Source organism: Geotrypetes seraphini, chromosome 1, assembly GCF_902459505.1.
Source record: "Geotrypetes seraphini chromosome 1, aGeoSer1.1, whole genome shotgun sequence".
In the NCBI taxonomy this organism is placed as follows: domain Eukaryota; kingdom Metazoa; phylum Chordata; class Amphibia; order Gymnophiona; family Dermophiidae; genus Geotrypetes; species Geotrypetes seraphini.
In genome coordinates, this window is record NC_047084.1 from 328,234,970 (window position 1) to 328,259,319 (window position 24,350).

The 24,350-nt window shown below is 43.1% G+C and overlaps 1 protein-coding gene across 3 annotated transcripts in view; it reads left to right on the forward strand.

Annotated features, from left to right (window-relative positions):
- Positions 1-24,350, forward strand: part of UNC5C (unc-5 netrin receptor C) — a 700,386-nt gene that overhangs the window by 646,780 nt on the left and 29,256 nt on the right. For all 3 annotated transcript variants that reach the window (XM_033957834.1, XM_033957824.1, XM_033957818.1), the window contains exon 13: positions 13,513-13,746. In XM_033957834.1, the coding sequence (XP_033813725.1) occupies positions 13,513-13,746 (234 nt within the window). The remainder of the gene's footprint in view (positions 1-13,512; positions 13,747-24,350) is intronic.

Below are 24,350 nucleotides of genomic sequence, written 5' to 3' on the forward strand. Positions count from 1 at the left end.
CCTGTTTCCAACAGGTGACAGTACTGGCATAACCCTAAACAGTAGCAACATTCCGTACTACCAATCCTTAACAATTTTTGTGCAAAAAAACCAATTAAACACTTCTGACATGATCTTCATTATATGCTCAGAGATCCTGAGACCAAATGAAGCTCTTACCCCCAAAAATTTCAAACCAATCATTGCATATACTCAAAATATTCAATACTAGTCTTTAAGCCTTTTACATTAACGGGTGCTAGAATATATGTCTGTTTGTCTTTCTTTCTGTCTCTCTCCGTATCCCTGTCTTTTTCTTCCTTTCTTTCTGTCTCTCTCCCACCAGTATTTTACCTAATGTGTGGAGGAGAGAGAAGAAATGTGTGCTGCTCAACAACCCATTAGCTGTCACATAGTGTCCACAAGAAACTCCCTGTTAGAGAGAGTATGCAAATATGGAGATAGTTTCCTCTGTCCTTTGGTACCTTTGGCAGATTAATATATGAAAAACACAACACATTTTCTGAATATCCTGTCTCAACTTGATGTAAAACCAGAAAAGATATGATTATTGGTGTTGGATGTTCAGGCTGAAGCTTATGAGGTGGTAAATACTAGTGCTGCCCGATTCAGGAAAAAAAATTTTGATTCGATTCAGCCTATTGAATCGATTTTTCGATTCGATTCGATTTTCCTGCCCAATTGGGTGTGTTTTTTTTTAAACATCCTGGTGGGTTTATTTTATAACCTCTTTACCACTTTTATAGCCTCTTCACCCCCTTTGCCTTCTCCTAACCACACTGGCGCTGTGGTGTAAACAAACAAAAAAGACCTTTTCCTTTCTCTGTTAAATCCTAGCTCACATTTGCGATCTAACACCAGCTCTGGCAGATACACGTTTCAAATCTGACATATTGTTATCACAAAACAGAAAATAAAATTATTTTTTCTACCTTTTGTTGGTCTCAGGCTCTGATTGTCTTCTGATAACTTGCTTGCCAGGGTCTCCTTCTTTCTTCTTTCTCCGTGCTAACCATCCATCTGCCATCTCTGTCTTCCCCTTCCATTTCTCTTCCCTCCCCCAGAGGTCTGGCATCTTTCCTTTTTTTCATCTCCATCCACAGATTCACCTTTTCTCAACTACCCTTTCATCCAGCATCTCTTCCTCCTTCCCCAACAACTCCAGGGTCCACCATCTCTCCCTTTCTTTTCCCAACTATCCTCCTATCCAGTATCTCTATCCCCCCTCCACACCATCCCTTGTGCCCAACTTCTTCCCTTTCTGTTCCTTCCCTCCCTAAATCACATTGCCCATCATCTCTCTCCCTCTCCTCTATTTTTAGACCCATTATTTCTTCCCCCCAAAGTCCGGCATATGCACGTCTCTTTGAACCCCCCTTTCCCTCCCTCACTCCCTCCATGTACTTCTACACCAGGGCCCATTCCCCTGAAGGTCTGTCCCCCCTGAAGGCCTGCACCCAAGGCCTGCCTGTCCCCCCTGAAGGCCTTCCTGTCCCCCCTGAAGGCCTGCATCCAAGGCCTGCCTGTCCACCCTGAAGGCCTGCACCCAAGGCCTGCCTGTCCCTACCCCCCGAAGGCATGCCTGTCCCCCCTGAAGGCCTGCACCCAAGGCCTGCCTGTCCCTCCTGAAGGCCTGTACAACCCCCGAAGCCTGCCCCCCCCCCCCCCCCCCGGAAGGCCTGCGTGTTCCCCCTGGCCTCCCAGCATCGATGTACCTCATTTAATCAGCCTGCATAAGATCGCTAGTGTTAGCGATCATTGCAAGCTGCCGTCGGGCCTTCCGAGCTGTCTTCTCTCTGCCGCGGTCCCGCCCCCTCCTCTGGTTCTGTTGCCCAAGATTCTTTATCCCTTGCAGATGATTCCTTTCTGGCTGAGGGGGTGGAGGAGCGGGCTTACAGGTCCTTTATCGGCTCTTTTATCTGGCGGAACCAGAGGGCCCGCATTGGGTTCTGGAGACTCACGCAGAGCAGAGAGCGGGGTGGTTTAGCGCTTCCGGATCTTCGGTTGTATAATGTGGTTGCTTTGCTGCGCTGGATACACGAACTCTTCACGCTCAGTTTTCGATTCGCTCCCCCAGGCTTGTTTGACTCTTGGGTGGCACCTGCATAGCGCGTTGGCCTGTCTTGATGACCCCGTGTGGGTTGCCATTCTCTATGGTTGGATCCGCTGAGGCGTGCACTGCTCTGGTGGCGACGACGGATAGGAGGGGGACTGCAGGATCACTGGGCTTTTCAATTTGTTCGGGGAAACCCCGCGTTTTCACCGGATGTTGGTGGGGCACGTGGCTTGGTGGCCAGCTTTGGCACTTGTTTCTGTTTGGGGCATGTTTGCTCGCAGGCATCTGCAGATGGGACTTTCCCTTCCCATGCTGATCTCCGTCGTCACTGGTCTCTCCCCGATATGCCTTTCTTTGCTTACTTGCAGCTGCGCCACTTTTATGAGGCATCTCGGAGGCGTACCCCATCTGGCTATCGTTTCTTGAAGGTTGACCAAATCTTTCTCTCTCTCCCTGCTTCTTTGAATTCTCTGTCCACTTGGTATGGGTTTGCCCGGGCGGAACGACTGGACTCTCGGCTCCTGCACTTGGCCTCTCAATGGACTGAGGAACTGGGGGAGCCTGTCGGGGCTGAGATGTTGGTGGCCTGTTTTTCTAGTTGGTCTTCTGTGACTGTTTGTGGCTCGTTCCTATTCACTTCCATAGAACAGGGAAGGGAGGGGGGCTGTTTGTTTGGGTCGGTATGCTTGTGGGTCGGTATGCTTGTGGCATGGATGATGCGGTGGGTGGGTTGGTTGGATGTTGGGGGTTCCTTTTCTTGTTTGTTTGTTTGTTTTTCCCTTGTTCTCTGTCTATTGCAAAATGTTGAACTGTACTGACCAGCTTGATTGTATTTCTTGCTTCCTTATTATATAGACTCTGTTGGGGAGGCTTCTGGATTTGTTCTCCTAGGGGTCTAGTGGGGCTTGTATCTCCTCCCTTTGGGTGGGAGTTCCCCTGCTTGATTTGATGATTTGTTGTTTCCCTGACATGTCTGTATTCTGTTGCCTTCTCTGGCTGTTCAGTCTTTTCTGTTCAATAAAAATATTTCAAACAAAAAAAAAATAATAAACTTCGGGCGTGTAGTGTAAGGGAGCCGGTCAGACCGCACAACATTACCTTGGGATCCGCGAGCGTCGGGCCGTTGTAATTGCGCATGCGCACTCCTGCCGGCCAGGGACCTACGGATCACAGATCACGCAGGTAGGAGTGCGCATGCGCGCTTAACATTTTATTATGTTAGATGAGTAAATTCTCAGAATTAAGCACTTTTCAAATAATGATCATAAAAAGGACTTATCTCAAATAAATGATTTTCAGGATCCTGACATGGACCATGTTTCATTTACTACTTCAGGGAGCCCAACCAAAAGTTTCAGATGGCTCACAAGCGGGTCCCTGTGAATCCAAAAAATAAATATGAATTTTTTATATCTGTCATTTAAAGTTCTAAAAACAGAAACTTTTTGAAAAATCCCATACAACTTTTTAGTAGCACAGCGGGGGTACCTGCTGTTTAATGCAAAATTTCTTCAGACGCTTATTCCAACCACCGAAAAACGCAGCAGTTTCTTATACTGGAGAAACCTTCAGCCTTATGCTGAACGTGATGACATCATTAAACAAAATAGCAGCCAATGAGAAAAAGTTGCTTACAGTCACTATTCTTAATGGATACAAGGGAGGGGGCGTGGCTTTCTGGCAGCCAAGATGGTCATGTGAGTTTACAGCTCCTCCTCCATTGACACCATTTAGAAGACTAGTGTTATTTGGTACTTCCATGAGAGCCAAGAGTCAAATCTCTTCTAATAATAATAAACTTTTGCTCATCATAACAGGGGTTGCCATACAGCAAATTATGAAAAATTGGGATTGTCTGAATTATAATTTTTGGTGGAATTCGTTATGCCAAATCTATAAAATGGAACAGATAATAGCCATACAGCAGGGGCATTTTAAGAAATTTAGGTATGTTTGGGAGCCATTAACAAAATATTGTACAGAATGAATATTATTTTCTCCTTTTGTTCATACACGTCCAGGGTGGGGAGGGGGGGAGGGAATACTTTATGATTATTATGCTTAAGTACAATTGTTGGATATAAGGGGTGGAGGGATATTTGATGTGAGTTAAACTTTGATGGTATTTTAAGTGATGTTAAAGTATAAAATGATTGTATCTTATGTTACACTTGTTGAAAGTTTTAAAAATGAATAAAGACTTTTAAAAAAATAATAGAAAAAGGAGACAAGGGAAAAAATCAGCCCCCAAATGCCCTCCATTCTATCTCACAACAGAGCCCCTCGGGGTTCACTGTGTCCTGCTGATAAATTCATCGTTGTTTTTTACACAACAAAACAGTGGCAATGTTACCATCTCTCTTGAAATTAGGTGCTTCCAAAATTGAAAACCGCAATGCATCAGGGGAGTGCTGGTGTGTCACCCAGTGTTGAATAAGGGGTGTGTCTAAAGTAGAGATTTGCACGGGGACAGAAATCCCACCCACCCCGCCCGTCCCCGCCAAGATCCTCTCCGTCCCCACCCGTCCCCATCAGGATCCTCTCCGTCCCCACCCGTCCCTGTCAGGATCCTCTCCGTCCCCACCCATCCCCGCAAGGAATTACCTCCATCCCCGCCCGTCCCCATAAAAAGCAGCAATTACTTCTGATAGGATCATCAATTCCACAGTTTCTTTTGTGTTTGCGCTGCTGTTTTCCTTGTGGAACCTCTTTGGTGGAACTCTTTTTTTTTTCTGTTCAGGTAAACCCCATCTTTTACTAAGGCTGACGTGTCCATTATATTATATGGACAAACCCTGCTTCCAAAGCCTTCCATCCCCGTGGGAGTCCCGTTGGCTAGAGGGGGGTCCCCATGGGAGTCCCATGGGTTAGGGGGGGATTCCCGCGGGATTCCCGCAATCCCCGTTCCCGTGCAGACCTCTAGTCTAAAGTCAAAGCAGCAAAACATGATTTTAAATTTGGTTGTGCTTTTAACACCCCCCCAATTCCCCCCCCCACACACACACTTTTATAAAAGTGCTGAAGAGGTTTTTAGCACTAGTGCGCTGAATTCTCTGCACTGCTCCAAAGCTCATAGGAACTCTATGGCTGTCGGGTAAAAATAGAACATTCAGCGCACTAGCCAGCGCTAAAAACCTCTTCCCGCGCTTTTATAAAAGGGGAGGTTAATGTTACTAACTGCCTCTTTTACAAAGCCGCACAGCAACGGCCCCGAAGCCCTTTAAATCTCTATGGGCTTCGGGGCCATTAGCGCAGCGCAGCCACTAGCGCGGCTTTGTAAAAGAGGCTGTATGTTTATTTAATATTTTATGTATGTATTGTTGTAATCCGCTTAGTTTTTAAGCAGACTATAAATCTTTTAAATAAATAAAATAAAATAGTATTTAGTCTACAACGTGCTCTATAATCCTGATCTTAATGGACCTCACTGTCACCCCTCCCCCTTTTACAAAACTGCAAAAACAGTTTTTAGCCCCAGCAGGTGCTCTGCGCTGTTCCCGACACTCATAGAGTTCCTATGAGCGTCAGGAGAAGTGCAGAGCGTTCAGCGCGCCAACCTGAGCTAAAAACCTCAGTTTTGTAAAAAGGGGAGGGTTGTCAATATATAGAGCCAAACAGGGAAATTGTATAATATATATCATTCAGGGCAAGCAGTGGCTTCCCCCATGTCTGTCTCAATAGCATGCAATGGACCTTTCCTCCAGGAACTTGTCCAAACCTATCTTAAACCCAGCTACGCTAACCACGGTTACCACATACTCTGGCAACGCATTCCAGAGCTTAACTATTCTTTTAGTTAAAAATAAAAAAATATTTCTTCCTATTTGTTTTAAAAATATTTCCATGTAATTTCATTGAGTATTCTCTGGTTTTGTACTTTTTGAAAGGGTAAAAATTTGATTCATTTTTACCCGTTCTATACCACTCAGAATTTTGTAGATCTCATTCATATTCCCCCCTCTGCCATCTCTTTTCCAAGCCGAAGAGCCTTAACCTCTTTAGTCTTTCCTCATAGAAAAGAAGTTCTATCCTAATCTAATCTAATCCTTAAGTTTGTATACCGCATCATCTCCACGTTCGTAAAGCTCGACGCGGTTTACAGTAGGAGAAATAGGAAGGAACTACTATTATTTTGGTTGTTCTTCTTTGAACCTTTTCTAATCTGTTTAATGTACCTGGAGCAACAGGGGAATTAGGTGACTTGCCCAGGGTTGCACGGAGCATTGTGGGTTTGAACCCACAATCTCATGCTGCTGAGGCTGGAGTTGTAACCACTGTGCCACATTCTTCCTTTGAAGAGAGGAACTTAAGCAAAGATTCATTGGCTGAGCAAAGTTCTCTACTAGGGATACAGAAATTAAATGGTTTTTATAGGGCACGTGTGCCCATTTGTCTTATGTTATTATGATTGAAGTCTACAAAATCCTGAGTAGAGTAGAACAGGTACAAGTGGATCGATTTTTCACTCCTTCAAAAATTACAAAGACTAGGGGACACTCAATGAAGATACAGGGAAATACTTTTAAAACAAATAGGAGGAAATTTATTTTCACTCAGAGAATAGTTAAGCTCTGGAACGTGTTGCCAGAGGTTGTGGTAAGAGCAGATAGCGTAGCTGGTTTTAAGAAAGGTTTGGACAAGTTCTTGGAGGAAAAGTCCATAGTCTGTTACTGAGAAAGACATGGGGGAAGCCACTGCTTGCTCTGGATCGGGAGCATGGATTGTTGATACTCTTTGGGTTTTGGCAAGGTACTAGGGAGCTGGATTGGTGACCATGAGAACGGGCTACTGGGCTTGATGGATCGTTAGTCTGACCCAGTAAGGCTATTCTTATGTTCTTATGTCTTTAAAGCATTGACCATATATAAGTTATGTAGCGGTAGTGAAATATAACCCTAAATTTCATGCCAGTTAAGATATGAGCCACCACACTTTAGCCAACCCCTCCCCCATTTACAAAAACACACAAAAGCTTTTTAGTGCCGGCTGGTGTGCCAAATGCTCTGCGCTACTCAGACATTCATAGAGTTCCTATGAGCGTCGGAGCACCACATTTAGCGTGCCGACTGGCGCTAAAATCCTCTTGCGCAGTTTTGTAAAAGAAGGGCCGGGGGAGGGGAATAAATGACCTGCATTTTGGATTTCTGTTATTGGGCAGATGGTAATTACAGCTTTGCTATCTTATAGTTGTTTGGAAATGTAGCTTATTAAAGATAGATGCGTAAAGAAGTCACTGGAAGCCAGGTCAATTTCCTCAGTAAAGGAATTGTTATTTCTCTGCCCCTCACCTTGGTTGCTATTACCATGGATTATGATGAATTTACTCAGATTTTTCAGATCTATGGAATGTTTTAACATTTATTTCCTATGTTAATGGCTCATTCTGCTCACTTTATTCTGCCTTGAATATATTGTGCTGCTTGCCATTTTTGGTTTTATGCCTATTGATTGTTGATCTTTTATGCTTGTTGCTGAGTAGTTTTCTGGAAAGGTTGCCTGACATAGATTTATTGAGGCATATGTTTAAATTTGTTGGTCTATAAAGCACAGCTATTGAGCCTACTGCATGTAAACAGTTTCTTAAGTGGTCTTTGCAGAGTTCTCATATATTTGCATGATCAGTGCCATCATAATCCTGTGAAATGGAGGGGTAAAGAGCCAAATTTCCTTATTGCACTGCCTTAGGCAAATAGACAGCCAAGAGAAAAATGCACCATTTACAAGCCGATAGTCTACAAAATGACATGGGGACAGTTTGTCCCTGTCCCCGTGGGCTCTGTCCCCATTCCTGCCCCTTCCCCGCAGGTTTCATCCCCTCCCCATCCCTAAAGACTCTGTCCTCATTTGCACAAGCCTCAAACGCTTATGCTTTAATATTTAAATTTTTTTTTTTTATTAAAGTATAAAAAAGGACAAAATTCTTTACAACTGTTTATAAATTACAAATAGAACCTTCCATTTTAACATAGTAACATAGTAGGTGACAGCAGATAAAGACCCAAATGGTCCTTCCAGTCTGCCCAACCTGATTCAATTTAAATTTTTTTCTTAGTTATTTCTGGGCAAGAATCCAAAGCTCTACCCGGTACTGTGCTTGGGTTCCAGCTGCCGAAATATCTGTTCAGACTTATTCCAGCCCATCTACACCCTCCCCAGCCATTGAAGCCCTCCCCAGCCCATCCCTCACCAAACAGCCATACACAGACCATGCAAGTCTGCCCAGTACTGGCCTTAGTTCAATATTTAATATTATTTTCTGATTCTAGATCCTCTGTGTTCATCCCACGCTTCTTTGAACTCAGTCACAGTTTTACTCTCCATCATCTCTCTCGGGAGCGCATTCCAAGCATCCACCACCCTCTCCGTAAAGTAGAATTTCCTAACATTGCCCCTGAATCTACCGCCCCTCAACCTCAAATTATGTCCTCTGGTTTTACCATTTTTCTTTCTCTGGAAAAGATTATGCTCTACGTTAATACCCTTCAAGTATTTGAATGTCTGAATCATATCTCCCCTGTCTCTCCTTTCCTCTAGGGATCTGGTTTTGGTACAGCCTTCCCAAAGATTCTGTTGCCTAAGTTATTACATCATCTGGGAAGCTAATTAGATTGTCTTTCAGACATGGGTGTAGAAGAAAACCTAAATCGTGTAGTGGATGAAGAGGAAAATAAGTGTCTATTAAATGTTGAAAATATTCCTTCATGCCAGCAATGATGAATGAATCTGTTGCAGTAACAGTAAGATGCTTGAGCAGCTGGGCATATGATAGAAGGACATTGCAGATGGTAGGAGTCTGATCAGCGGACAAGAAACTCTTGTTTGGGGTTACCAGACATGTCCTCTTTTTAGAGGACTGTCCAGGCGCCCAGAGGGATTTCCAAAATCCGGCAGCATGTCCATTTTTTGGAAATCCTGAGCTCAAAGGCCGCATCTGGAAGTCTTTGCACATGCGTGGCTGTCACTGTGATGATGTCTTATGTACACATGCATGCATGTGACATCATTGTGTCGACATCCACACATACGTGAAGACTTCCAAATGCGGTCTTCGAGCTGGGGGAGGTTTGTGGGGGGCAGGGATGGGGGAGGAATGGGGCAGAGCCAGAGGCGGAATGGGGTAGGGCTGGGGGGAGCAGAACAGGGGGGGGGGCAGGCATCCTCTTTTTTCAAAGAGGAAATCTGTCAACCCTTCTCTTGTTGCAAAGACAGACAAGGCACATGTGATGTCATTAACAGTAGTTCATTTTAAATCCAAAAGCAGCTTCTGCAGTTTTTTAACTGTTGAATTCAGTTCCCAATTGTCTAAGATGTGTTAAATTTTTACATATTAATACTAGAGAATGAAACAGGGACAAAGTTTGTCCCTATCCCCATTGGGCTCTGTCCTAGACACTGCCTCGTGGTTAACCATGGTTACCCATCCTCCAGCTGACACTGTGCAGTTTCCCCAAAACTGTATGTTTTCAAACGTTGTACAGGAATTTAGTGGCCTAACCTGTACATATCTAAAAACCTCAAACTGTATAATAGGGAAGGAAGTTGTTTTTATTTTATTTATTTATTTCTTCCATTTGTGCTTCGCACATATCTATACAAGCTCTAGGCGACATTACAGAGGAAGGGGTTAGAAGACGGTTGGGAGGACTATGGAGGGCAGGAAGGAGTGGAGAGGAGACAAGTATGTAGAATATTTAATCTAATCTAATGCTTGGCTTTATATACCGAGTCTTCATTCTAGGAAAGCTCGACTTGGCTCACAATAGTTAACTTACACAAATAAGAACCATAAAAAGAAAGATTTCGAAGAAAATTAATTTCCAAAGTGCTTAGTGAATAAAGTAGTTTTCAAGAGCTTATGAAAAAATGGGAGAAACCGGAGCTTCTTAAAAGGAACGGAAGATTGTTCCAAAGTTGAGAAAACTTAAAAATCAAAGATTGACCGAAAATCTTAACTCCTAACTTCCTAACTTTACAGATAGAAGCACCATGTATGTAAATGATATCTAAATGAATTAAAGGAATATGTAAAAAGGAATAGAAGGGAGGAACCGTTGAACAATAGAATTCAGGGAAATTCAATTAATAAAATAAAAACAATAGGGGTAAAAATAATGGAATAAAATTTAAAATAATTTGTGGTCCAAAGCTTAGATTAGGAAAAGCATGTTGCTAAAAATAAGAGTGCAGTATTTCAATTTAATATATTTCAAGTTTTTCACCCAAAGCTGTACATAATTCAAAAAGACACGCTTTTCATCACTGCTGCCAGCGGCATAGCGAGGGCGAGAGGCGCTCAGGGTGGTGGCGCCTCTCCCCCACCCTCTTCTCCCCCCTCCACATGCTCCTTCCCCGCCCCCTCCTGCTGTACGCATGCCGTTTCCCTTCCCCCATACCTCTGTAACATTCCTGGTGCCAGCAGCAACCCCCAAGCTGCGGCCGTGCCAGTGTCAGCTCTTCCTCTGATGTCCTTTCCTAGGCGCAGATTCAGGAAGTGATATCAGAGGAAGAGCTGACCCTGGCACGATAGCAGCTTGGGGGTTGCTGCTCGCGCCAGGAACGTTACAGAGGTATGGGGGAAGGGAAGCAGCACGCACGCATGGCAATGGGGGAGGGCGGGGTAGGAGTGGGGGTGGCAGAGAGTAAGATGGGTGCCTGTGCCCTCACCAAGATGGCGCCTGGGTTGGACCTCTTCCCCCACCCCTTACTACGCCACTGACTGCTGTAATAATCCAGGTAATTGTGACTGCAAAACTCACTTTCAGTGGATGGAAGAGATAAAATAAATGCTTGACCGTCTTTTTTTTTTTTCCAAAATTTGGTATCTTGTAGAGCTCTGTATGCTGCTCTAAATGTGCTGTGTCAGTGGCTTAGTCAGTGGGAGCTGCTGATGTTTCTGCTTCCACTCTGCCCAGATGTTTGCCTGCTTCAACACTGAGCCAATGCGAGCTTTACTTCCATTAAAAGCAATGGAAATAAAACCTGAATTGGTTTAGTCTGTCCTCCATGACCTGGAGCCATATGGTAACCCTAATGATTCATCCATATCCTACACATCATCTTATTTTTAAAAAAGAAATCTCAATGGGAAGGAGTATATACATCATTCTTTAAGATTTTAAAATTCTTCTTAGGTAATCAATTTTGAAAATCTTGCTAGACCCTTCTTTGCACTTGTTTGATCCATCTTGACTATGATGTCATACATGATGTTATTTACTCTTTCCACTAAAATTAGTAGACACATACTGTGCCATGATGTCGTAGATGGTGTTATTTACTCTTACCGCTAATACAAGTAAAAATGTACAGTGCCATGATGTCATAGAGTAGTGGCCTCCAGCACGCGACTCTGGCAGTTCTTTGTTGCAGCCTTCAAACACACACAGTTGGCATCCTCCAACTCTCACCTGCATCCATTCACCCACCTCAGTCCTTCATACCTTCCTCGAGTGCTGCTGTGCTGAAGGCATGCCACCTCTCCCACTGCCCGAAGCCTCTCCATAGCATCCTCTGACTGAACTTCCTGTTTTGGGGTGGGGCACTATGGGTAGAGTATTGTATCTCTGGCCTACAGTCTTTGTAAGTTACTGTATACATACATACACATGCATTCCCATACCCACTGCAAAAATCAGGTGCCATTACTTCTGGTACAAGCTGTAATGCTGCTCCCAGGGGCTCATGGAAATGGAAAGGAAGTCGCAGAAAGCATTTTGAAAACCTAATGACAATAGAGGACTGTGAGAGTACTTTAGAAATATTAGCACATTAGACAAATGGCCTAGCTGTCCTTTAGTGTGGTGAGTGTCAGAGGTTTAACTGTTTACCATTACACATGTAGCTTAGTAAGACTAGCAGAATGTACATACATATGTGTGAACATGCCAAAAACATGCAGGATGCTGGCCCAAAGATGGCCAGCTTTAGTCGTTTGGCCGCAGCTTTAGTTGTAACCTGCCCTACCAAGGCACGAGTGCCACATAGGTGGGGGAAGGGACTCACATTCAGGCTTTTAAAGGCTTACATTATATGCACAAGTTTCAAGTTTATTTCAAATTTGATTAATCGCTTATCAAAAACTTCTAGGTGATCTACAATAATAATTAAAATAGACAAGAGTACATATAACATTAATTAAATGAACATAGTTGAAACATAGACAGTGACAATTAACTGACGTACTGTAACATGGTGGATAGTGGCGCCTAAGTTCTTCTCCACCCTATAAGTACACCTACTTTGGAATTGCGCACCATTAGCTCCCTTGCGATAGGCATCTATCTTTTATAGAATCACACCTAAGAAGAGAGATGCCTATCGCCCAATTAATTTTTATTTTTTTTTTTCAATTATAAGCTTGTTAAAGTTCATAATTGAAGTCACTTTACTAATTAAGCCCTCCCCCCCCCTTTTACGAAGCCATATTAGGCTTTATTATCACCGGCTGCGGCGGTATTAGCTCTGACACTCATAGGAATTCTATGAAAAAGCCTAACACGGCTTCGTAAAAGGGGAGAGGGGTAAGTTAGGTGCCTCTTATAGAATATCCCGCTTAGAGTATCTGATCACCATTGAATGTAAACCACTTAGGATTCCCCTTGAGTATATATTCTCCATAGATATATACAATTTAAAAAAGAAATACCCCTCCCCCTCCCCCCCCCCCCCCACACACACACACTCAGCAGGGGTTTTTTTCGGTGCTATTTTTATAGGTGCCAAATATGGAACTCAATCCTAAATGTGTACTTAGGGCTCCTTTTTGCCAAGCTGCGATAGCAGTTTTAGCACGTGCTAAAAGCTGGCGTTAGTTCTAGCCGCGTAGCACGGGTTTAGCGTGCGTGGCAATTCTGCACGTGCTAAAAACGCTATCGCAGCTTAGTAAAAGGAGCCCTTAGTGTCAAGTAGTAGACACCAAGTTATAGAATGAGGGGGTTTATGTTTTCATGCTGTACTTAAATACACCTTCTTTATTCTCCCTTTTTTTTCTGTGTGTGTATGTAATGCCACTTAGGAATAAGCGGTTGATAAATTTTTTTTAAATAAATAAATAATTTAAATAAATATTTATTATATGCACAGTGAAGGGGGCTATATATAGTGCTCCAGTATAATATTAAATGAAATATAGGCTGCTGTTACATTACATTACATTACATTAGTGATTTCTATTCCGCTTGTGCCTTGCGGTTCTAAGCGGATTACAAGTTAGAAGACTGGACATTTCCAGTAGCATTGCAGTACATATAAACAAGAATGCGTTAAGTTACAATTGTTGTTCTGGACTTTTCCAGGATAAATTGGTAGTAGATGGTAGATAGTGATAGGTTGTTTAGACGAATAGAGATAATATTGTCCGGATTCTGTTACTGACAATTAGAAGTCATATAAAGGTTGTCATTGTTTGAATTTACCAGTCATTGGCTGCTGTTCCCTGTTATCCCTCTGTCTTCTAGGACGTAGTTGTGGTTGGAGAGGAGAACTTCACCACTCCCTGTTACATCCAGATGGACCCGGAGGCCTGTCATGTCCTCACCGAGACACTCAGCACTTATGCCTTGGTAGGGCAGGCCACAACTAAAGCTGCAGCCAAACGACTGAAGCTGGCCATCTTTGGGCCAGCATCCTGCACGTCCTTGGAGTACAGCATCCGGGTGTACTGCCTGGATGACACGCAAGATGCACTTAAGGTAATAATGTGCTGACACTGTATTTCTAAGGATGAAGAATGGATCCCACTTATATTCTTTTCTCTCTTTTTTTTTTGACCATGGAATTACCTGTTTTCCAGAAATATTTCTTGCTTTGCCTTAGCAGAACTAGGACAAGCTTCATAGGACATCTGCATGCATTATACTAGCCTTGTCCAAATTTAGTCCTCAAGGACTGCAAACAGGCTGGGTTTTCAGGATAAGAACATAAGAATTTGCCTCCGCTGGGTCAGACCAGAGGTCCATCCCACCCAGCGGTCCGCTCCCGCGGCGGCCCCTCAGGCCTATCACCTTTGTTGTGGTCCCTGACTATTCTTATAACCTAGCTCAACTCCTAACTGTACCCCTCAATCCCCTTATCCTCTATGAACCTATCCAAACCTTCTTTGAAGCCCTGTAACGTGCTTTGGCCTAACAAATATACATGAGAGATGTGCACACAATGGAGGTGGTGGACATGAAAACCTCTGACATGCATATTCATTAGAGATAATCCTAAAGGACTGAACTTGGTAAAGTCTTCATTGTACTGAAGGCACAGAGTGCTGTAGTGTAGTCACATACCCCCAAATGGTGTATAAGGAGCCTAAGGTTGTACGCAGACATTAGTGCGCTTAATCGACGTATACGTGCAACTTAATTGATTATTCGGCCTAATCAACGCTGTTAATTGTCAATTAACACCTCATAAATGATGCTAATTGGGACTAATTAAAAATTACACGCACATCTCGGAAAGCACGATTCGATAAAAAGTATGTGCCGGTTGCAGTGTGCGAATTTGACAGGGGGGCATAGTCACGGGAAGATCGAGGGCATTCTTAAAAGTTATGCGCATTGTTATAGAATACCTCCGATCTACACACAACTTAGGCACAGGCTTTTAGTCCTGGTTTTAGCTGGCCTATATGGGCGCGCCTAAGTTATGCATCGCACACAGGCATTAAGTGTGATTCTATAAAAGGTAGGGGACACCTTATAGAATTGTGCTAAGTGCTTTTCTAGTCGGCACCAATTATTTTTTGGGTGCCATATATAGAATATGGCCCATACTGTACACGTTATTTCAAATGGTGCAAGCTGGAAAATGTGTTCAATGTAAATGAGGGGAGAGTGTGTGGTGCAGTGGTTAAAGCTACAGCCTCCGCGCCCTGAGGTTGTGGGTTCAAACCCACGCTGCTCCTTGTGACCCTGGGCAAGTCACTTAATCTCCCATTGCCCCAGGTGAGCCCACTGGGACAGACAGGGAAAAATGCTTGAGTACCTGAATAAATTAATGTACACTTCCTCCTCATAATCCGTGGTTTCAGCATCCGCGGATTCGGTTAATCGCGATTTTAAAACAAACAAAAAAAAATTTTTAATTTTTTGGGCTATTTTAAGTCCTGTAAGGCCCCCCAACACACACACACACTTAAGCCTTACCTGGTGGTCTAGCAGGTTTTCAGGGCAGGAGCGATCTTCCTACGCTCCTGCCCTGTACAGATCGCTCATAGGAAATGGCTGCCTTGAGCTCCCGTAGTCTCTTGAGGAAATCTGGCAACCCTACAATAATATTTTTAGGCTAGACTTTCTGCCTGATATTCAGCACTATTTAACCAGCCAGGAATGGCTTCTTGCTGGTTAAAGAACATTTGGCTGGCAAACGCTAATATTCAGTGGGAGAGAGCTGACTACCTCCACTAATGTTAGCGGTTAGTGGCTAAAACTTAGCCAGCTATATCCCATGATAGCCACAAATTTTAAGTTCTAACTGACCAAATTTAGCAGCCAAATCAAGCCACGTATATAGCAGGCCTATCTTTAGCTGCTATAAGTTAACTTGCCAGGGCTGAAATTTGACTTAGCCAGCTAAGTTTGAGCCGGCCAAAAATAAATCGGAAATTCAATGCTGGTCACTGGAAATGGCCGAGAATTGAACATCCATTGTCAGCGCCGACCGTGGGAGCTAGCCGGCCTGCCTCTTATGGACTGATGGACGTACCCCAGCTAGAAAAACCATATTGCAAAATTGAAAATTCTGTGACTTTTTGAAAGATACTGCTACATTTCTGCAGAGGACAGGAATGACTGGCCTAAAGCAATACTTCCTGGGCACAATGATTTCATTACACTTGACAAGAACGACTTAGAGGACAAAATGAGCTCAGCCTGATATGGAGTCGTTTGATTGGGGAACAACCAAAACAGCAGCATGGGTAATGCCAGGAAAAAAGAGATACATTTTGGATACTGGCCAACATAAATAAAATAGAAGAAAATTGTAAGCCCTTCCATCCGAGGCCGTTTGCCATAGTTATCCTTATCTGACAATTAATAACCACCAGCCTTGGTCTGTGCTAGATAAAGACTAATAAAGCACTGCAGCTGATAGCCGCTGTCTTCTCCCAGACTTTGTTTAATCTTATACATATTTTTGCTGTTAGTTATATCTTAGATAAATGCAGTTGCTAGATGTATTGCTGTCTAAAAATCAATTCTCTCTGAACGTGCTGTGTGTACATGGACATGCAGAGCGCACAGTATGGTAGCAACTGATTAGAAGCACAGGCACACGTAAATGAAACTTTGCTCCCTACGAGGTGAACAAGGAACAGTGGCCTTTATCCAATAAAGAGCGGTGAAACAGCCCATTTGTGAGTAAAACCTAACAAATCCATGTCGCCAATCATAGACGCAAAGAAGCTAAATGTATAAATTTGCAGTGTCAGTGGGTTCAGTGGATGCTCCTGCGCTGACTCCGCATTCTTTGGAGCATCGTATGCCACTCCTGGGTTCTTTATTCTCTTAGCTCATAGACTAGAATTCGTTACTGGGTTGTACGATTTGCCAATTCCGACGGCTCAGGGTGGATTTGCTGACACAGATTCTAAAGAAATATGTATTTTTATGACACGGTGGAGTTTATTTTGAAACCTGGTACTTGTCCTTTCAATGAAGTACACAGGTTAAAAACCGTATGCTTTCTTTTGTACCCTCTTATTCCTAATCTAGTTAACATTAATCTCCTAAAGCACATCGATAATCTAAAGTGCTTTGATTTACAGTCAATGTGCTAAATGAACAAGTGACAGCAATACACAATAGAGAGGAAAGGAATACAAAAAAATTCAATAGTCAATACCAGCTAGGTATAAAGTCTTTCAATCATAAATAGTGTATACTTATAAAATCAATCATAAAATAGAAACACAGATACATCAACTACTGACAGACCACTAAGACCTTTATTTTACCAACAGTCCCACATTTAAATAGCAGCTTTAAAACTCAGTTTATTCACCTGAGCATTCACACCAGATTAGCAGTCTTCGGTGGCCTGGCCAGACTGGATTGCTCACCTATCTATAGACCTTTGCTGAGGAACGTTGTATCTGTATCTTTTTTTTTTGTTCTTCTTAACTTGTCTGTTTTAATTATGGCATTCCTTTCTTAATTCCAATTTAACCTGTACTTTGCTGTGGCAAGGGAGATTTTGAAGAGTAGGGAGAGGGAATGGTCTGGGCAAGACTACAATACAGACAAGCTTTAGTTATTTCACTTAGGGGATCCGTGTTTCCAAAGGGAAGCCTGGCATTAGAATTTACTGTATAACTACTCCAAGGCATGTCTAAGTGCCTGCTATAGGGGTAGCTGTAAAATTTAATGCGTCAGATCCTGTGATGCTAGCCCCCCCCCTCCAATCAAGTCCCAAACAACCTCCCCCTTATGCAACAGAACACCCAGTGCCACTCCAACAACACCCAAATACCCCCATCACCATTTTGTCCATATGTGGAAGCCTGACCCCTAGCACTAATACTGCAGTATTACCATTAGAGATCTCAGCAGCTATTTTGATGAGACAGTGGTGAGGCAGGAATGATTAGATAAGACAGTGGTGAGGCAGGAATGATTAGATATGACAGCTTCCCCTCCCCACCTGATGGCATACCTGATGCCTTTTTAATGGAACCTAAGACCCCCACCCCTCTCCTGCTGCTACAAAATAGCCTTTCAGGGCACCTATGAACCCCACCAATGCAGCCCTTCCAAGGACACTCAGTCCCCCCTCTGTCAACACAGACAACCCCTACAGACCTCACAAGGAAGCACATAAAGTTATTATATTTGCTGAGGATCAGAACAGGAGCCAACTTCCATGGTTGGACTCCACAGCAGGCATGCACCAGACTTCCACTCGCTCTCCAAATGATGTTAAACCGCACAAGTAAGTTGCTGAACAACTCAAACCTTTTTTTTTTAATTCTTTATTAATTTCCAAGACTTACAAAAAGTGCAAACAAATATGCATACAAATACAACAATTAACAGCACTTGTATTCAAAGAAATATTAAAACAAATTACCCTACACCCTCCCCCCACCCTTTCCCTCTCGATCTGGATGTGTGTGGAAAATTAAGGATTTTACCAATTTAAACAATCTTTTATTTAACGTATGCTTCCAACGGACCCCATATTTCTGTAAACTTTTTATTGTTTCCCAAGTGTTCTGCGTTCATTCTTTCATACCTGTAATACAAACACAATGTTTCTCACTAAAAAAAAAAAAAAAGGTTTAACCTATCATAGTTTTTCCAGTTCCTAGTTATCATTTGCATAGCAACCCCCGTCATAATCAGAAGTCTGCTTTTATATGTGTCAATTGGATTCTTAGGTCTCAATAATGTTCCAAATAAAACCACATCGTAAACAACCCAAACTTTTTACTTCTCCTTGGAACACAGAAGAGGCAATGCGCTTGAACAGTACGTTTCTTTCAACAACTCCAAACTTATGCACAAAGTCCCAATCAGATGTAAATACTGTAGTTCAGATACACTGGGATCCTCCTTGTTGGATGGATCTTACTGCAAGTCCAAAATCCAGGTCTAACTAGTGGGTGATAGACCCAAACTTAACTTTAGTTCTTAGTATGATCAATTGGTTTGTTCTCCCAAAAGACAATAATTATGGCATAATCATGCTTAGGGTTGCTAGATTTTCCAATCGGAAAATCAGGAACCTTAGACCCACCCCCAGGCCCGTTCAGTCCCACCCATCTCCACCTTGTAAATACCCTAATCCCATCCCCAGTTCCGCCCTAGCCCTGCTCCTCCCCCCCCCTCCCCCGCTGCCTGCGCTGCATCCACACATGTGCGAACTTCCTCCCTGCCCGATGCGATTTGAGAAGGCTTTTCAAAACCCGGGCAAAGTGGCAGGTTTTGAAAAGCCGTCCAGACCCCCGGACATGCCTCAAAAGGAAGATCCTAATCATACCAGTACTAATAACTCTGTATTGTAACACCATCACAGAGCTCTGTGTATTTCAGTTAGAGCCCATGTATTGTAACACCTTTACATAAGCTTTTTATAACTCTTTATGGTAACGCCTTTACAGAAGCTCATGTAAACTGCTCTGAATTGACTTTCCAATCATTAGTAGCAGTATAGAAGCTCTCAATAAACATAAAGAAGCTAGCTTCCTGTCCCAAGCCAGGGCTTAAGACTTCTCTGGAGTGAGGTCACAATTTTGAGACCACCCTGGTAGTCTCAAGGCTGACATGGGATCTCGCATTACCTTGAGACTTCCAGAATCTGCTGGAACCCAAAAGGCTGGGGCTGATTGGTAAACGAGGCAGGAAAGTCTGTTGGTCACTGATTTGAACCAATTAGGTTTGAGGACCTACTATATAAAGACAAACTGCAGACCTCACTGTATACCCTGAAGAAGCCACAGCATGATGGCTGAAATGTCAGTTCTACCTGACAAGATAAAGCGAGACCCGGAAACTTGCAACAAACATGATTCCAGCTGCAGAAGCCCAGAAAGAACAAGTAAATAATGAAATCACTTGGCAATCTCATTTAACACAACCCTGTCTCCCTATGTTAGGAGAGGCACCTTCTATATTCTTGACGTTCATTCATTTATTCAGTATTTATTTATTTATCTATTCATTCGATTTTCTATACCGTTCTCCCAGGGGGAGCTCAGAACGGTTTACATGAATTTATTCAGGTACTCAAGCATTTTCCCTGTCTGTCCTGGTGGGCTCACAATCTATCTAATGCACCTGGGGCAATGGGGGGATTAAGTGACTTGCCCAGGGTCACAAGGAGCAGCGTGGATTTGAACCCACAACCTCAGGGTGCTGAGGCTGTAGCTTTCCCTGCATGAGGGAAACCAACCCCTAATTCTTTTAACACCACATTGCTATTTCAAGGCCTGAGAGCCGTAACCAGATGTAACCAATTCCTCCCAGTGGCAGCGAGTTGCTGACCACCAAAACTGTATAATACAGAGGCAGCAGTTAACCAGCCTCTAAGGATTTAATGAAAAGGCAGCGTGCTGCTAGCCCCTGGAAATGGTATGATGCTGCGCAGACACCATAGCAGAAAAAAAGACATTTAAAGTTTAGCTGAACAAAAATGATTACCACAAAGGAATTGAACATTTTATAATAATTCAAACACTTTCCTTTATTAACCACGAGCTGTTATGAAAGTGAACAATTATTTAAACATGGCATAATTGAACAAAATTCAGTATTGGTTCCTTATTTAACTACATTCAGACAAGCAACAGTTTTAAACTTCATTTCTACCAGGAGCCCTGATTTACTCCATACCATCACATTGGTATGATGTACCCCACTAAGGGGGCAGTACTTTCAATTTAAGGCACAACATTTTGTGAACAGTACTTTATACAAGAAAAGGAGGTAAAAAAACAGTTCAAACCACTCACAGTCTCCGTTTTAAAGGATGTACCATCTGGGATCCGGTTTGCGGACGCTTACACACACCCTCCCCCTGTCACATACTCAGTCACATACTGATGCTGGGTCTTTGTCATAAGGCTGCATTCTCTGAGTGCATCATCATGGTTCTTCCTAGAATCCTTTCAGCCTGGCACCTCAAAATCGATTTCTGCACCATGGGATGATCTCTGGTATATTTCATGCATAGAGAAAGATAGGATGGACATAGGTAATTTCATGGTGAATAGGAGTTAGGAGTTGAAGGCAGCATAGAAAAAGTGGGCTTTTAGCTTGGATCTGAATACTGGGAGGGGCTCTCCCAGTATTGGCTCAGGGCCTAGAGCCCTTTATTGGCTCAGTATTGACTCCCAGTATTGGCTCAGTATTGGCTCAGGGATTGGCTCAGGGCCTAGAGCCCTGAGCCAATCAGGGCTCTAGGCCCCTACCAGCGTATCCCAGGATGCTCCGGGCAGGGGCCCAAGGCCTTGACCAGGCCTAGGCATGTAAGGCCCTTCCCCTGTTCAGAATATCTAAGATTCTCCTTAGCTGTGAGCCAATTCCTTTAGGATTTGCCGTCAGGATGTCTGCCTTTTATCATATGACTTATTATGTCAACTTCATCCAACTTGGATATAAATGTAAGCAGCTTTGATTATTCCATAGGAAGGTAGTATATCAAATCCATGACCCTCACCTTTAAAGTCTGATTAAGTAGGAAAACGTTTTAAGTTATTCCATGGCCTAGTTGACTCAATTTATCCAAATTAAGATGAATGAACCCAAGCAGACCCATTTATACCCTCTGTGGTCTCTATTCTTTAGCTATACACTACAGTGTGCGTATTCAGTGTGCCTTGAGACACTAACCTCACAGACTACTATGAATCTTCCTTTAGACAACCAGGAAGGTAATCTGAACGTAATGAAGATGTATAGTAATCAGATAATTACTATTGATTTTTCTTTAGATGTCTTGATGAGGTAATTAGAGTATTCTGCAAATAAGCTGGAAGTGATTGATTGACACAATCCTAATTTAAAAGGCTTCTAATTATGTTTCTTTTCTTCTAATGACTCATAAACAAACTTCATTTTAGCTTTTGGAATTGTCAGGTGGCTAGTTCGCTGGAAACATCAGCTCTTGCCATTATGCTAAGGAGTATATATTATCTAAACAAGAAAAGCCTGTTGCTACCATGCACCTTGTTGTTGAAGGAGAGACATCCAAAGAGATCTGACATACACTATTCTCATCTTGAGTCCAGATGCCCCTTTCTAGCATCTCTATATCCTGGAGAATTGTGTTGTTTGTCACTGAAAGTACACATCATAGTGGACAGCCTGCTTGTTCCTAAAATGCTTTAGGGTCCTTCTAGGTATAAAGACAGCCTTATATTAATTCCTTGCCTAATCTAATATCTCTTCCATCTCCTGTCTGATTATAAGCTGTTTTATTATGACTTGGGGTTCCGTAATGCTTTCATGTTTACCGTATTTTTTGCTCCATAAGTCACACCCTAGATTTAGAGGAGGAAAACAAGAAAAAAAACATTCTGAACCAAATTGTGTACTAATATATACCAGGTTCTGCACCCAGCCCCCTTCCCTGCCCTGTACCCTGTCCACCTCTGGTGGTCCAGTGGTAGGCTGCAATAGGCTCATTTAAAAATCTTCAACCCGGAAGTAAAACTCAGCAAACTCCTAGAAGTGAGAACCACCTCAGAACTCTAAAAAGGAAAGTAGAAGGGCTAAAAATATGGTCAGGAACAATGGATACCCTTGTGCTCCTGTTGTAGGCCATACATACACCAAACACGGGAGATCATCCAGGAAACCGTAGTGCTCTTGGTCAACACCTGTCTGCGCTGGGTTCAGGAAGAGGCTTGAGTTTCATCCACTCTGTCCATTCTCTGGGTCGTGCTGGACCAGCAGCATGTTGGGCCAGGGATCGGCCATCTGTGCGAGCAGCATGCTGCAGCAGTGGTGGCGCACTGATTCTTCCCGGCGCTGAGCTTCTTGCAGCAGTTCTTCTCAGCAGCAGAGGCTCCGACTCGAGCAGCCCTTCTTCCCGGCACTGAGCTCCATGCAACAGCCCTTTTTGACGGCAGAGGCTCCGACTTGGGCAGCCCTTCTTCCCGGCACTGAGCTCCTTGCAGTAGCCCTTCTTGGCGGCAGAGGTTCTGACTCGGGCTGCCCCTCCCCTCGTTCACTCCCCACTGGTACTTCACAGCCCCGCCCACTCGGCGCGTAGTGCTAGATGCGAGTGACTGGCGCCACTGACTGAGTGCTTCCCCCAGCCAGAGCGCACGTGGACCGACACAGCAGCTCGAGTTGCAGTCTTACTGTTACCCTCGGCCCACGAGGGAGGCCAGTATGCTGCTACTGTGCGCATGCCCTGAAAATGTTGGTAAACTCTCGCCATATAGGGGGGGGTTTACATTCGCTCCATAAGATGCACCCTTATTTCTACCCACTTTGGGGGGGGGAAAAAGTGTGTCTTATGGAGTGAAAATGCGGTAATTATAAATTGTTTTGATATTGATAGGAGGTATAGCAAATTCTTGCAGTAAACACACATTTTCAGACTTTTGGCCCATTTTCAAACCTATTTTCTGTTTGGTTCAAACTATTTCAAGTTTATCAAATAAATAGATGTAAAATAAAATTGTTATACATGGAAATTAACTTAAGGCTGAATTGTTTAACAAATATCTCTGTTCCATGTTCACAGCTAAAGTGAGGGGAGCGGAACCGCAGAAGACAAAGCAAATAGGGCAATTTTCAGAGGATTGTTTTCATGAGGGAAGTTCTGGTAGCTCCACTGGCTGACTTTTTCAATGCTTCTCTATAATTGGGAGTGATACTGGGAACTGGAGATGGGTGGATGTGGTCCCTCTCCACAAAAGTGGAAGTAAGGAAGAAGTAGGGAACTACAGGCCAGTAAGTCTGACTTCTGTAGTCATCAAGTTAATGGAAACGCTTTTAAAACAGAGAATAATAAAGTTTCTGGAATCCAGTGGACTATAGGACCAGAGGCAATATGGATTCACTAGAGAAGGTCTTGGTCAGACAAATCTGATCAATGCTTTGGCTGGGTGACCAGAAAATTGGATAAAGGGAGATTACTAGATGTGATGTATTTAGATTTTAGCAAAGCCTTTGATACAAGCATCTAATCAATAAATTGAGTGCCTTCAGTATGGGCCCAAAATTGATGGACTGGCTCAGGAATTGGTTGAGTGGAAGGCAATGTTTACCCAGACATCTTGATATTAATCACATTGAACTGCTGAAGTATATGTGGCTTATAGATCCTCTGTGTAATATGATATAATGTAATTCTATTATGGAGTTCATTATCAAAAAAGAAAAACACCCAAAATGTGGTATAAAGGGGCAGATAAGACATTTTTCTCACCAAACCCTTCCAATTTGTTATTTTCAAAATGTATTTTGTTAGATGGATTTCTATGGTTCTTGTCCGCAGTGTGTCTTAATCTCAAGGGGGCATCTTAAAGGCATAGTTTGGGCAAGACACACTTATAATTTGGAAGTTTTTCTGCAATAATAGAACATTTTAGAAAATGTCCAGGACACAATTTGGATGTATGGGGCTAGATCTGTTTTAACAATGAATAAGTGCCAAAAAGGTGCCCAAACTGACCACTGGAGGGATTTTTATTTACTTAATTATTTATATACCATTTATATCCTAAGTGGTTTAACATTCAGGTACTTTATCATATTACCCTATCTGTCCTGGTGAGCTCAAACTCTATCTAGTATACCTGGGCCAAAGAGGGGATTAAGTGATTTGTCAAGGGTCACAAGGAGCAGTG